Source organism: Plecotus auritus (assembly GCF_963455305.1).
Source record: "Plecotus auritus genome assembly, chromosome: 10".
In the NCBI taxonomy this organism is placed as follows: domain Eukaryota; kingdom Metazoa; phylum Chordata; class Mammalia; order Chiroptera; family Vespertilionidae; genus Plecotus; species Plecotus auritus.
Genome location: NC_137785.1, coordinates 35,035,942 through 35,051,420, shown reverse-complemented (window position 1 = coordinate 35,051,420; position 15,479 = coordinate 35,035,942). Strand labels below are relative to the sequence as shown.

The following is a 15,479-nucleotide window of genomic DNA, read 5'->3' as shown; positions in this document are numbered from 1 at the left end:
ATCTTTGTCTTTTAATAGGAGAAGTTAAACTGCTCACATTTATTGTGATTACTGATGTGGAATTATTCCTGCCATATAATTTTATGGGTTTTTTTGTTAATGTATTTTTTAAAATTGATTTCAGAGAGAGGAAGGGACAGGAAGAGAGGAACAGAAACATCAATGTTGAGAATGACACCTGCATTCCCCCTACTGGGGATTGAGCCTGCAACCTGGGCCTGTGTCCTGACTGGGAATCTCTTGGTTCCTGGGTCAATGCTCAACCGCTGAGCCACACATGCTGGGCTGTTTTGTTTCTTTTATTATGCTTTCTGATATCTCTCCCCTCCCCGCTGCCCCCCTCCCCACTAGCTTATGCCCTGTCCTTAAATGGCCTGGAAGCTTTTCACTCTATTAATTCTTCTGGAAGGTAACCTTACATTTTTAATATAAGCTTAAACTTATGTTTTCTATCAACATCTAGAGTGAATAAATATGCCTTTGTCCTCCCAAGGTAATGACATGGACAATCTCATCTGACCCACATATTCCCCAGAAAAAACCTAGGCTGTAGGATCCAGTAGACCCCTATGTATAAGTGACAATTTTGATTCTTTTGGGACCAATTTGGGTCCTGGCCTAACTGACAGGGTGAGGAAAGGCATTTCAGTGGTTCCTAAGGCCTCTGCCAAACCACAGAACCGCTGTAGCCCTTGCTGTCTCGACCTTACCTTCAGTCTCTGGACAATGTCCCTTATGTCCTCCATAGAGCCCTCTGTGGTCCGCAGGAAGATGTGGTCCCCTCGCCCATAGAAGATTTTTAGCGTTGAGGCGTCTGGTGTCCAGCCAATGACATCCCCACAGTAGCAGTTGAATACCACCTCCTTGGTGCGTAGGTCCAGGAGTACCACAAACTCATTGGAAATCCCCAAAATGCAGTCGATTTCCACACCTTGGCCATAGTCCTGAGCCGCCACCCTCCAGGCGATGGCTCCTGAGCTGTGCTGCTCAGCGCCTGCCCGAGCTTTGGTCTTCTCCTTCTTCTTGGAGGTCAGGGAGATGAGGTTGAATTTGCCAGTGGAATCGATGGGTGTGTTGGAGATACAGTTTTCAGCCAGATCCTTGAGGTACTCTTGGCGGGTCCTGGTGGCCATAGTGTGGAACTTGTCAGACTTGTGTGCAGCATTCTCTGCATTAATCACCTTGGCCAACAAGAAGTCTCTGAAGACATCCGATTTGCGGAATGTGGTTCCACTGGGGATGGGGGGACCAAAAGGAGGAGCATCTTTGGATCGGGTCACAGCCATACTGAAGAGGGAGAAATCATTTAGATGGTAGAAAGAAAGGCATTTGAGATCCCCTTTAGAAAGAAAATACACGATTAGAAACAGAGCTCACCTTTTTAAGAATGGAAGTCTACCTCTAATTAGTTAGTTGCTGGCTAACTAGACTGGAAACTTTAGAAAGTCTTAGGGCACATACATGCATTTTTTACTTCTTATACAGTAGATGTTATAATACCGTTGATATTTGAAGAATAATTCTCCTGTACCATGTAACTTCAATTATTCTCATTTTACATATATATGTAAAATATATATTTTGTGGGCAGGTCTACCCCTATCCCACTGATCATGGGCCTGGTCACATGACTTGATTTAGCCAATGGCTGTCAAGCAAAGGCATGCAATGTGTGGCGGGGTGAGGGCTGGGCTCGCCTCCTGTGCTCATGCCATGAGATGAGCATGCTCTAGATGGCCTACTGGTCCCAGAGGGATGAGGGCCACTTGGAGTAGACATAGACCTGACCTGTGCCCTGGAACCAAGGCCAGCTAGATCTCAGCTCACCTGCAAATGTGTGAATCACTGAGTTGGGGGGGGGGAGGGTGAGTTAAGCATTACTGTAGAATACCTGAGTGATATAAATCATCAAGGTCATTTTGAAAATTCACTGTTATAGGAAGTTAGAATGGAACCCTGCCTACTTCAGTTTTGACCAAGATGCCACCATGATAAAAATCAGCTAGCAACTGAGAATGGAAAAAAGGAAATGATATAAAACCTGTTCCCCAAAATTCCTCACCCACTATGCAAACTATAGAGAGAGGGAGGGAACGTTTAGGGAAAGCTGGGTGGTGAGCCCCATTATCCCTGCCCACCCCCAGCTAGGGGCCTTCTAGGTGACCCTTATAATAGGAGGAGCCCGGAGAGCATGCAGCCAGCTTCAATCAGTCTCAGTGACACCGCCTGGTCTCGTTTCCTCCTTGTGCTCCAACCCTGGACAGGTGAGACATGGCAGTCAACAGGACTGGGGAAGCAAGTGCAAGGTGGAGAAACAGAGGAGAGGTAAGCCTTCCCACCACTTGGTCCATGGAGGCTTCCAGGCAGAAGCAGCCCTGAGCCTCTATGGGGGTAAGAATTTGGAGAGTTGACAAGTATCTTTGCACATTCTAATGACCAAACTGAGTTGAGACCCAGAGGCTAAAAGACAGATAATTTCTAACATCAAGCGAATAGGCTGTGGCATCTGCCAAAGTGATCACCCAGGACTGGGGAGGATGACTCTTGATGAAAGACATTTCAAGGGGCTACAGAGTCACCGCGAGTTATGCTGTTTACATATGATGGTTAAAAAAATGGTACAAGTTGCTGTAAATGAGTGAGCAATAAGTTCAGTAAGTTTTCCTTGCAGTACGGTACTGGGCCTCTACAACAACTTCAACTCGAGAGTATGGTGTTAGAAAAGACTTCCTGCTGGGCTGGCATGGCTCAGTGGTTGAGCGTCAACCTATAAACCAGGAGGCCACAGTTCGATTCCTGATCAGGGCACATGCCCGGGTTGCAGGCTCGATCCCCAGTTTGGAGCGTGCAAGAGGCAGCCGATCAATGATTCTCTCTCATCGTTGATGTTTCTACCTCTCTCTCCCTTCCTCTCTAAAATCAATTAAAAAAATCTATCCTCCTATCTAATAAAGATGAAATATACAAATTGACTATAACTTTGTGACAAAGATGGGGGCGCCCATGGCCAATAAGGAGGGAATAGGCAAATTGATGCAACAAGGCGAGAGGTGGAAGGCAGCTCTGGCTGGAGCGAAGGCGGAAAGGCGCCTCCAGGCCGGAGCAAAAGCGGTGCTGGCAGCCAGGGGAAGGAAGGCCTATTCTTGCACGAAGCGACCATCGCAACTGAACGGACAACCGAACAAGCTGCATGGCGCAACTAGGCCGGCAGGGGGGTTAGTGAGGGGGCGACCAAACGACCGAGCAATAGGCTGCGTGGGGTGACCAGGCCGGCAGGGGGGTTAGTGAGGGGCGACCAAACAGCAGGCTGCGTGGGGTGACCAGGCCGACAGGGGCGTGAGGGGCAACCAAACGACCAAACAGCAGGCTGCGTGGGGTGACCAGGCCAGCACGGCGGGGGGGGGGGGGGGGGCAGTTGGGGGCAACCAGGCAAGTGCGGGGGGGAGGCAGTTGGGGGCAACCAGGCAAGTGCGGGGGGGGGGGGGAACGGAGCAGTTGGGGGAAACTAGGCCAGCAAGGGGGCAGTTGGAGGTAACCAGGCCAGCAGGGGGGGGCAGTTAGGGGCGATCAGGCAAGCAGGCAGGTGAGCAGTTAGGAGCCAGTGGTCCTGGATTGTGAGAGGGATGCCAGACTGCCGGTTTAGGCCCAATCCTGGGGATCGGGACTAAACCAGCAGTCGGACATCCCCTGAAAGATCCCAGATTGGAGAGGGTGCAGGCTGAGCTGAGGGGAATCCCCCATGCATGAATTTCGTGTACCGGGCCTCCAGTATCCTATATAATAAAAGAGCAATATGCAAATTAACCATCACTCTGCTATACCCACAAGCCATGCCCAAAAGCCATGCCCACCAGCCAATCAGGAGCTAATATGCAAATAAACCCAACAAAGATGGCTACGGCCACAGAGAGCAGGAGAGAGGCTTGGGTTTCCCCAGCGATGGAGGAAGCCAAGCTTTCCGCCTGCCCTTGCCGGCCCAGGCCTCCTCCGCTTAAGGCTACAAAATTTCAATTATAGAAGATACATAAATCCCAACAGAAATGGCTGCCGCCACAGAGCAAGCAGAAGGTTTGGCTCCGCTCCAGGCTACAAAGTTTCAATTGTAGAAGATAAATAAACCCCAGACACCAGGGCCTCCGCTTGGGTTGCCAGGGGGCATGGCCGGCCTGCAAACCACCACAGGTCCCTTGCCCAGTCCGCCCCACGCCCCAAGGGAACCCCCACCCTGATCTGGGACACCCTTCAGGGCAAACTAGCTGGCCCCCACCCATGCACCAGGCCTCTATCCTATCTAATAAAAGATTAATATGCAGATTGACCATCACTCCAACACACAAGATGGCTGCCCCCATTTGGTCAAAGATCCTGCTCCCATGTGGACACAAGATGGCCACCACAAGATGGCCAGCAGGGGAGGGCAGTTGGGAGGGACCAGGCCTACAAGGGAGGGCAGTTAGGGGTGACCATGCCTGCAGGGGAGGGCAGTTAGGGGTGACCAGGCCTGTAGGGGAGGGCAGTTAGGGGCAAACAGGCTGGCAGGGGAGCAGTTAAGCATCAATCAGGCTGGCAGGGGAGTGGTCAGGAGGTGATCAGGCTAGCAGGCAGAAGCGGTTAGGGGCAATCAGGAAGGCAGGCAGGTGAGCAGTTGGGAGCCAGCAGTCCTGGATTGTGAGAGGGATCCCAGATTGGAGAGGGTGCAGGCTGGGCTGAGGGACACCCCCCTCCCCGTGCACGAATTTCGTGCACCGGGCCTCTAGTATATCCTATCTAATAAAAGAGTAATATGCAAATTAACCCTCACTCCGCTATACCCACAAGCCACGCCCACCAGCCAATCAGGAGCGAATATGCAAATAAACCCAACCAAGATGGCTATGGCCACAGAGAGCAGGAGCGAGGCTTGGGTTTCCCCGGCAATGGAGGAAGCCAAGCTTCCCGCCTGCCCTTGCTGGCCTAGGCCTCCACTCAAGGCTACAAAGTTTCAATTATAGAAGATACATAAATCCAAACAGAAATGGCTGCCACCACTGAGAAAGCAGAAGGCGTGGCTCCACTCCAGGCTACAAAGTTTCAATTGTAGAAGATAAATAAACCCCAGATACCAGAGCCTCCTCTTGGGTCGCCAGGGGGCGTGGCCAGCCTGCAAACCACAGGCCCCTCGCCCAGGCTGCCCCATGCCCCAAGGGAACCCCCACCCTGATCCGGGACACCCTTCAGGGCAAACTAGCTGGCCCCCACCCATGCTCCAGGCCTCTATCCTATCTAATAAAAGAGTAATATGCAGATTGACCATCACTCCAACACAGAAGATGACTGCCCCCATGTGGTCAAAGATCCTGCCCCCATGTGACACAAGATGGCCACCACAAGATGGCCAGCAGGGGAGGGCAGTTGGGAGGGACCAGGCCTGCAAGGGAGGGAAGTTGTGGGCAATCAGGCCAGCAGGGAGGGCAGTTGGGAGGGACCAGGCTTGCAAGGGAGGGCATTTGGGGGCGATCAAGCCTGCAGGGGAGGGCAATTAGGGGTGACCAAGCCGGCAGAGGAGGGAAGTTGGGGGCAACCAGGCCTGCAGGGAAAGGCAGTTGGGGGGGGACCCAGGCCTGCAGGGGAGAGCAGTTGGGGGGGGACCAGGACTGCAGGGGAGGGCAGTTAGGGGTGACCAGGCCTGCAGGGGAGGGCATTTCGGGGTAACCAGGCCTGCAGGGGAGGGCAGTTAGGGGTAAACAGGCTGGCAAGAGAGCAGTTAAGCATCAATCAGGCTTGCAGGGGAGTGGTCAGGGGGTGATCAGGCTGGCAGGCAGAAGCAGTTAGGGGCAATCAGGAAGGCAGGCTGGTGAGCAGTTGGGAGCCAGCAGTCCTGAATTGGAGAGGGTGCAGGCTGGGCTGAGGGACACTCCCCTCCCCCGTGCATGAATCTCGTGCACCGGGCCTCTAGTATATATATAAAAGAAGAGATCTACTGTTTCTCTTCCTACTGTAGGACATTTTTTTAAATAATGAGATTGAAAAAAAAAAAAGTTTTTAATCCTCACCTGAGGATATTTTTTCATTGATTTTTAGAGTGGAAAGGAGAAGGAAAGACAGAAAGAAATATCAATGTGAGAGAAACATATTGATTGGTTGCCTCCTGCACGAGCCCTGACCAGGACTAGGGCCAAGGATCCTGCAACCAAGGTATGTGCCATTGACCGGAATCAAACCCTGGATCCTTCGGTCCTCAGGCTGATGCTCTTATCTACTGAGCCAAACCTGCTAGGGCTAAATATTGAGATTCTTGATTAAAACATATTCCATGAACCCCAAACACCATGTAAGCTTATTGGTTTTGACTCCCAACACAAGGCGGCCAGTACAATATTCATTTGACAACCACTTCTGGGATGCCCACTCCTTGGGCATTGGGATATAGTGGGCCCTACCCTCTTGAGCCTTTAATCTAGGGGGAGAAACATACTAAACATACTCACAAATCTCTATATATAAAAGTCTAATATGCAAAGTGTCCCCTTGGGAGTTCAACCGGGAGACCAGGAGTTCGATCGCTTGCTATGCCATGTGCTGACCACTGGGGGTGGTGCAGAATGAAGGAAGGCCCCGGCCAACAGCAGACTGCCAGGGAAGGGAGGCCCTGGCTGGCACCCAGAAGGCCCCAATCGGCCCTGATTGCTGGCCAGGCCTAGGGACTGTACCCGTGCACTAATTTAATGCACTGGGCCTCTAGTTAACTTATAAAGACAAAAAAGGGAATGGATATGGCAGAACAATAGAAGGAACTGATTTGGACAAGGGGAATCCGAGAGGGCTCTCTGAGGAAGTGACAATGAAGCTGGGATCTAAGGCTGAGCAGGAGCCAGAGGAAGAGCTAAAGGGAGAGTGTAGCATGTGCCTGACCAGGAAAGAGCCAGAGCTCAGAGAACAAAGAGCAGGAGGCTAGTAAGGTCACCAAGGGCCAGGTGTGTTAGCACTTTTCATCCTGATCATGAGAATTAGCAAGCATTTAACCATCTGGGCCGGCTATTCACCATCTATATTCCCAGATCCAGTCCCTGCCATTCTCTACCTGCTCAGCATCCTGGAAGGTGGGTTTCTACAAATTGTCACTTTCACCTGTGTTCCTGTGCCCTCTGTCTTCCAGGTGAATTCAGCCAACCAAAGCACAGGCAGGTGATGGGAAGGTGAGAGGAGAGAGAAGGTGGAGTATTTATTTATTTTCACTGCCTCCCTGCAGGGCTCGGATAGTGGTGGTAGCTGTAGTCCTTGGTCCTTTACTCACAGTTATAGCTTTTGTCAGGTGGCGCCTCTCCCAAAGCCATAGCTCTCCCTAGCTTCCAGAAACTTCCCCCTGCTGCTGCTGATCCATAGATGCCTCACTTTCCTGCACATGTTCCCTTAACCTAGCCACACTGTTAGTAGTTAGTTCATTAATCCCTTCAGCTAAAACCCTGAGGGGGACATTTGTGACTTGCTAGGTCCCTGGCAGATGCAGGCACTAGCCAAGAGTGATAACCAGATTGACAATCTGTAAGGATCACTGTGGCTTTCCCATGAAGCAAGGACTGCAAGGGACCAAAACATGTGCAAACTGCCGAGGGAGCTCCTGCATGATGCCTGCAATGAGCCCAGACCCCTTGCTCTCCACCTCCACTGTCCACTGCCCAGAGACCCTGTTCCACGTCCTAGGAGGGCCATGTGAGCAGGTGCCACCTGGCTTAGTTGGTTCCCCAGCACCATCACAGGCTCTCAATATTGATTAATTTAAAGAAAATTAAATATTTAATCTTGAACAGACAGACCAAGAAGAAACAGATTTCTACCATCATACAAGTGTGTACAGGTTTGACAGAAAATGGCACTTTCCAGTGAAAAGGCTCTTCCAAGGCCACACAGATTTTCTTCTGTGGAAAACCTTGTGGGCATGGCCTTGTCCCCAGGCAGAGGGATGAATGAGATGACCTCACCAGTCTCTGTACTCTAATTAAACAACAATGCATTCAGACTGTGCTTTACAGATGTGAATAGCTTTGCAACTTCTTCATTCAGCACGTGGCTGTTTACAGGGACAGATTTTGGCTTTTCCCATAGCCCTGATTCATGATTTTAAAAATCAAGAAACTGTAAGCTGCTGAAGATTCCTGGACAATCAGAACAGCTGGACTCTAACTTCCCTAGCAGGAGGGGCTGGGTTTTCACAGCTCCCAGGCTGCAGGGATGCTGGTGTACTATGTGGAAACAGCACACGTGAAATGGGAAAGGAGAACAACTTGTCCCACCACTAGAGACGGTGTGACTACCAGGTCACCTGCTCACTGTAGCTCATTAAGCATTTCTAGAGTATTCACAGTTACTCAACAACTATTTTCTCAGTGTCCCTGGTGTTTGGGCCAGGCATCTGTCTAGCTACCAAAAATGTCTCGAGGACCCCCTTATGGCAAGCACTATGCTGTGATAGACATATGAAGATGAACATGACACGGGGTTACCTTCAAGAGAGGCAAAGGCCACATCACTAAGTCATTTTTACAGGGTGATGAGTGCTGTGACAGAAATGTGTTTGGGAACATAGCAGGGACAGGGTAAGGTTTGTCCAGAGAGGAGCTGCCTGTGGGGAAAGAGGTAAGGAGGGTGAGGGTGCAGCTTTGATTGTATCTCTAACATTTTCTTTCTTAAAAATAAAGAGGAGAGAGCTGGAACAAATATGGCAAAATGTTAACATCTGTTAAATCTGATGGTAGGCACACAGGCTTCTGTTGTATTATTTTCTGTACTTTTTAGGGTAGGGAGGAAGGGGAGAAGGCCCACCCAACCTTGCTCAGCCTCTGCCTCTGATGTGTGATGAGAGGACTACTTCCTCCTCCGAGTATGTGCACACACCCAGGCACACCCAAGAACAACTCCATCTTCCCTCATCAGGGCTATCTTTCAACTGCTGAGGAACACAGGATATCATCTGAGCGACCTCAAGCCACAAGGCATAGGCACTTGCAGCTGCTGCTGAAACAAAGGGGTGAGGGGTAGCAGGGGTGGAGTGGGGGGCTTAGGCCTGAGCCTGTGTTGCATAGAGGCCCTGCCACACATCCAGCACAATGGTCCTTAACAGCAAGTGCCACACACTGGGAACCCCCTTCCTTCTCTCAGACACTAGCTGAGAAGAAACTGGTAGATTCTGGCAATTCCACCAAGGCTACCAATGCACCCACGGACAGACATATCCTTTGACTTCATCTCTCCATTTTTAGGAATTTTTCCAGCTGTATACTTGGACATGTGTACAATGAGAGTACAAATAGGTTATTCATTGCTGGATGGACTGTAATAGCAGGTGACAGGAAACAACCCAAATGATAGGGATGGAGGAAGATTCTCAGGCATCCCTATGATGGAATATTACACAGTCATATTGAATGAAAAAGCACTTGTGTACTTGTTTGGAAAGATCTCAAGGACTACTGAGTGAAAAAATACAAAGTGCAGGACAGTGTGTGTGATATGCTATCTTCTGTATTAAAAAGGTAGAAAAGAAAAACCTGTAAGTATTTGCCTATATGTGCACAAAATAACAGAATCCTATCTAATAAAGACAGAATATGCAAATTGACCACTCCGCGACAAAGATGGTGGCGCCCACAGCCAATAAGGAAGGAATATGCAAATTGACGCAACAAAGATGGTGGTGGCCAGGCTAGGACGCAGGCATTCTGCCCCGCCCCGGCCGCTCCGAGCCTCTGGGCAATGCTCGTGGAGCGGCTGGGGCTGGGCGGGACTCCTGCTATGAGGGGCGGGGGGCGTGGGCGATGGAGCGAGCTACAGGAGGGAGGCAGGGCTGGAGAAGGCGGAAGGCGGTGGCCAGAGCTAAGGCCCGGGTCCTGGGTGCCAGAAGGAAGCTGGTGCTGGCAGCCAGGGGAAGGAAGGCCTATTTTGCATGAATCTTTATGCATCGGGCCTCTAGTGCAGCCGTGGGCAAACTACGGCCCCGTGGGCCAGATCCAGCTGTTCTATCCGGTTCTCTTGCTCTCCCCTCTGCTCCTTTACTTTGAATTTATATTAGTTCACACAAACACTCCACCCATGCTTTTGTTCCGCCCTCCGGTCCAGTTTAAGAACCCATTGTGGCCCTCGAGTCAAAAAGTTTGCCCACCCCTGCTCTAGTATATAATAAACTGCTACTAGGCGTTGCTTCTGTGAGGGCAACTGGGTTAGTGTGGGGTCAAAGGTGGGAGACTTGGAGTTGGCGCTGAAGGCCTGTTGCCTAGGCTACAGACGAAGGACTCGGTTCCTCATTTGCGCCTAGGGGAAAGTCCCCGGACCGCAGGCAGAGTGTGGCGTGCGCATGCACATAGACCTCCCCCGCTTCTCATTGTCAATCCACCAAGAAGCAAAGGTGGGAGACTTGGATCATTTTTTACTGTTTAATTTTACCTTTTCCATATTTTGAATTTCAAATCATTTTCAAAAGACGGAAAATATCACTTCTTAGCCCATTCCCCAGAGTTTGCAGCACTGCTCCAGAGTAAACTGCTGACCCTGGGCCTGAACTATTGATTGGCTGGTTTTCCAAGGACCACAACTCTATCCTCACCCCAAACCCAGAGTGCTTTTCATTTGGGGACCGGGTGACAACTTGTGCTTGGAGAAGATACTGAATGGGTATGAGGCCTGTGTCACTTGTTGATCTGTAACTACAAACCTCAGCAGTACCTCCCAAGGGAGTTCCTGCCTGCCCTGCCTCCATCCTTCCCTCTACCAACTTCCCCTTGGAACCTTACTCCTCACACACCTGATACCTAGGTGTAGCTGGTGGTTTTGCTCTTGCATGGGCACCTGAGCCCCAGCCAGGTCAACAAGCCTCAATCCTGGAGTTTCTTTTTCTGGGAAAGGCAAACTCTCTTTTTGCTGGATTTGCAGCTGGAAGGATGTTGTGCTCAGAGCTGCCAGCAAATAAAGCAACGTACAGGACAATGGAACAGAGTTAGCTAGGCCTGAACTTGTCAGTTGTGAGAGCCAACATATACAACTGCCTTCTTGCCTTAAGTCAGATAGAGATGGGTTTTCTCAAAACTCCTGGAAAATATAAAAACTGGGGAACTATGCCACTTTCTGGCTGAGACTCATTCTCTTAGAAGGTGGGGGAGTGTGTGGAAAGAGCTGCCCTGCTGAAGCACAAACATGAAACACAGGAGGCACCCCACCTGAGCTATCTCACTGCTAGCTGTCTGTCTCTCTGCATGCTGCCTAGATGCTAGAAATAGCTTTTGGGATTTAAGGAAATAAGGGTGAGGTAGGGCAATGCCCTGGGTGGCTCCTTGGAGCCACGTGCGGAGGTGCATACCTGTAGCCAACATTGTCAGTGCAGGGGTTGTGGGCTCGGATAATGATGAAGACATGCTGAAAGTGTGAGCGGATGTTCTTGGGGGTGAAAGGCAGTGCCCCCGGCTCCTGGAAGATGATGGTCACAATGTCATTTCCTATGTGCCTCTTCCGTAGAAGCTGGTAAATGGGAAACAGAGTGGGAGAGAAAAGCATCAAAGTTCGACTTGGCTCCAGGATCTTATCTGGACCATCACAGCAGTCTCCTCACTGTCTCGCTATTCCCACCCGCCCCATAGTCTGAGGCAGTGGTCGGCAAACTGAGGCTCGTGAGCCACATGCAGCTCTTTGGCCCCTTGAGTGTGGCTCTTCCACAAAATACCACGTGCGGGCGCACACGTACAGTGCGATTGAAACTTCGTGGCCCATGCGCAGAAGTCGGTTTTCAGATCTCAAAAGAAATTTCAATCGTACTGTTGATATTTGGCTCTGTTGACTAATGAGTTTGCCGACCACTGGTCTGAGGGAACCGGGATACCTGGGACAATCATGTCCTTCCTTGCTCAGAGACCTCCTGTGGCTCACTCAGGGCAAGGACCAAGTTGCCACATGGCCCAGGGAGCTCCAGGCATGCTGTCCCCATCACCTGACATCTCCCTTCACGCTCCCCCTTGCTCACTCTGCTCCAGCCACACTGGCTTCTTGCTGCTCCTCAAACATGCCAGAAACATTTCCTCCTCAAGGCCTCTGCATAAGGCCTCTTGCCTCAAACATTCTTCCTGCAGATCCCCACATGGCTCCCTCCTGGTCTTGGCTGAAATGTCACCCTCCCATAGAGGCCTTTGCTGAGTGTATTATACAAGATCTCACCCCCTCAATACTCCCATCTCTGCTCTTCTGTCCCTGTTATTTAATATTTATTGACACTTAGCAAACAGTAGCTTTTCCCTCTTCCATTTGTTTCTCATCTGCCTCTTCGCACCAATATGTCAGCTTCATGAGAACAGGGATTTTTTCTGTTTTGTTTGCTGCTCACTGCTGTATCCTCAGTGCTGGGAGTAATGCCTAGCACACAGTAGGTACTCAAGAAACATCTACTAGAGGGCAGCATGGGCTGGCAGCCTTCAATTTGCTCAAGGCTACACTCATGGACAATGGCAGAGGCAGACCAGAGACAGCCCATAGGGTCGATTCCAAGCCACTGCCCCTTCCCTGGGACACCTGAGTTGAGAAGACTGGGGCAACTTCAGCTTCATATAGGCTTATGTGAGCCCTGTACTCTCTCCCTTACTTGTCAGTCCAAGGGAGACTCTGTAACCTTCGCAGGGGGTGATGTATTCATGGTATATTACTTATTTGCTGAAATTACACGGTTCTTATTTACCTAAGTTTAGCCTTCATGTAACTGTTAGGAATCCACAGATAAGAGCTGCGTGTAGTTCTATGTGAGGTAGCCACAGTGGGAAATGCAGACACTCCTAGAAGCACGACTCACATCATTTTGTTATATTGTTAGTTCTTTATGTGTGTTTTAAACTGGATTAAATAAAATTTCCAGATAAAAGTACTCATTTACTATGGCTGGCATTTTATATCCTATCTTTTTTAAAAAAAATCCTCATCTGAGGATATAGTTTTCATTAATTCGAGAGAGAAAGGGAGCGGGAGAGAAAAAGAGAGAGAGATTGAATGGTTGCCTCATGCATGTACTCTGACTGGAGATTGAACCCGCAATCTGAGTATGTTCTCTGACTGGGAATCAAACCCACAACTTTTCAGTGCAGGAGACCACACTCTAACCACTGAGAACACTGGCCAGGGCTTATACCCAAATCTTAAAGATACAATCTCATTTAATCTTCACAACAATCCTTTGAGGCATTAACTCATCCTATCCCCCTTTTACTGATGAAAAGACTTAAGCTCACAGTGGTTACACAACTTGTTCTGGGTCACACAGACATGGAGGGAAAGACCCAGAATTTGAGTCTACTTCTGCCTGATTCTAAAAACCAATCTTTAAATAAATAAAACAATAAAACAAACCCAGGCCTCCACCCCCCATGCTTCCCAAATACCTAGAAATAGGTATCGCTTCCCCTGCCCCTCTGGTCAGGATCTGCCTTGTACTCTGGTTTCATGCAACAGTGCAGGAACCTTTCCCAATGAAACCAAGACATGGGCACTATCATTCCACCCATTTTACAGAGGAGGAACCTAAGGCTCAGAGAGGTCAGATCATGCTGCTAGGAAGTGGGCAGAAAGACCTCACACTCAGGTCTAACTCTAAGGCCAATCCTCTTATAGCATGCCATTAACTTTATGAAATAACTCAGAGTTGACCATTTCTGGCCTATAACATCTACAATGTCACTTGTACCAATGGAAAAAAATATACATTTCCCAAATCATCGAAAGTCTGCAGGGTTTCTGTTCATTAGAAACTAGGAAGAGTTGCTCCTGGACTGAGTCTGCATGGTGTGTCTAGGAGAGGAGCCTCCTGGCAGTGGGCATTAGCTGTTGTTGCCCAACCAGCACCTCACCTCTTCCTCCTTCTGGCAGCCACAGCAATCCCCTTTTGGAAAGCACCTTCCTGACCCCAATCACTCTCTCTAGGGGTGGGTATGTACTTCAGGCTGGGCCACTAAGCCCAGTCCATCCCTACCCCAAGCCTAGGGACTGGCAAGTGATCTAATGATATTTAGTGCTGAAATGTCTCTGGGACACCTGGAAGGCACCACCCTCTTTCCCCTGTGGTGGCTATGCTAAAGGGATATGATTCAAGTGCTGCTAATGGGCATCTTTGATAGTTGGGAAGACCTATAAATAAGAACACTATGAAGAAAAGCAAAGGTCAGGAATGGAAGGATTCCTAACATTGTTTAAGCCCTGGATCTAGCCATACATCGTAAAGCTAGTACTCTCCCAACACTTGAGAATTATATAGTGCAGCGCATCCCACTTTTTGCTTATGCCAGTTTGGTTTGCATTTCATTCAGTTGCAGTTAAAAGAATGTTGACCTATTCACTTTTTTTTCTTTTCTTCATAGGATCCCTAATGACCAAAGAGGCCCTTGAGGAGAGTTGGGGCAGAGGCCAGCAGGGCGGCCAAGGAACAGCTAAGAAAAAACTGCCATTAAATGACAACTGACCCAGGTGATGGGACTGTGGTGCGGGGTCCAAGGCTAAAGGCCTCCAACTGCTGCACAGGACAACACCAGAGCCACCAGTGCCGGGCAGGCAGCCAGCTAGCAGCTGTGGGGAAAGAGTGCCTTGGGGTTCAGCCGTGTACCAGCTGGAAATTATCAGCTGGACCCTACTGACCTGCTGCCTGTTGTTGGGGGTATAAGGGAGCAGAGTGGAGACATGGAACATGATCTCATAGTCCTGGTACGTCGTGTAGAGGGAGTGGGTTCCCGTGGAGTCAGCTGAAACAGAAACACAAGTTAGTACCATGTTTCCAAAACCTCTGGGTTTTTGCCATCTCCCACATACCATCTGTGTCAGTTTTTAACTTGATGTGTTCACTTAACTCTGTTCTTTAAAATTCAATACATTTAAAAAAGCTTTTGCACAGCAAAAGAAACCATCAACAAAACAACAAGAAACCCCACTGTATGGGAGAACATATTTGCAAATGTTATCACTGATAAAGGTTTAATTACTACCATTTGTAGGCACCTGGATGGAATTAGAGAACATTATGCTAAATGAAATAAGCCAGTCAATGAAAGAAAAATACCACATGATCTCACTCATTTGGGGATAATGAAAAACATTATAAACTGATGAACAAAAAGATAGATACAGAGGCAGTAAAGCATCAAACAGACTGTCAAATTACAGCGGTAAGGTTAGGGAGAGGTGGGGGAAATAAGAGATCAACTGAAGGACTTATATGCATGCATATAAGAGTAACCAACAGATGCAAAACATTGGGGAGTGAGGGCATGTATGGGAGTGGGGTGGGGAGGCAATGGTAAGATATGTACACATATAATACCTTAATAAAAAAAATAAAAAAAAAAATAAAAAACTTCCTGCCCTGGCAAAAATAAATAAATAAATAAATAAATAAATAAATAAATAAATAAAATAAAATAAAATTCAATACATTTAGATAAAAAGCTAACCTTACATTATACTCCCACCAGATTGGTAACAATGTAAAAGTC

At 49.0% G+C, this 15,479-nt stretch overlaps 1 protein-coding gene across 6 annotated transcripts in view; it reads right to left on the bottom strand.

Moving 5' to 3' along the window:
* SIPA1L3 (signal induced proliferation associated 1 like 3) overlaps positions 1–15,479 on the bottom strand; it is a 355,228-nt gene that overhangs the window by 100,217 nt on the left and 239,532 nt on the right. For all 6 annotated transcript variants that reach the window (XM_080644838.1, XM_080644843.1, XM_080644840.1 and 3 more), the window contains 3 exons: positions 14,629–14,732; positions 11,327–11,484; positions 711–1,287 (listed from right to left, as the gene is read on the bottom strand). In XM_080644838.1, the coding sequence (XP_080500964.1) occupies positions 711–1,287; positions 11,327–11,484; positions 14,629–14,732 (839 nt within the window). The remainder of the gene's footprint in view (positions 1–710; positions 1,288–11,326; positions 11,485–14,628; positions 14,733–15,479) is intronic.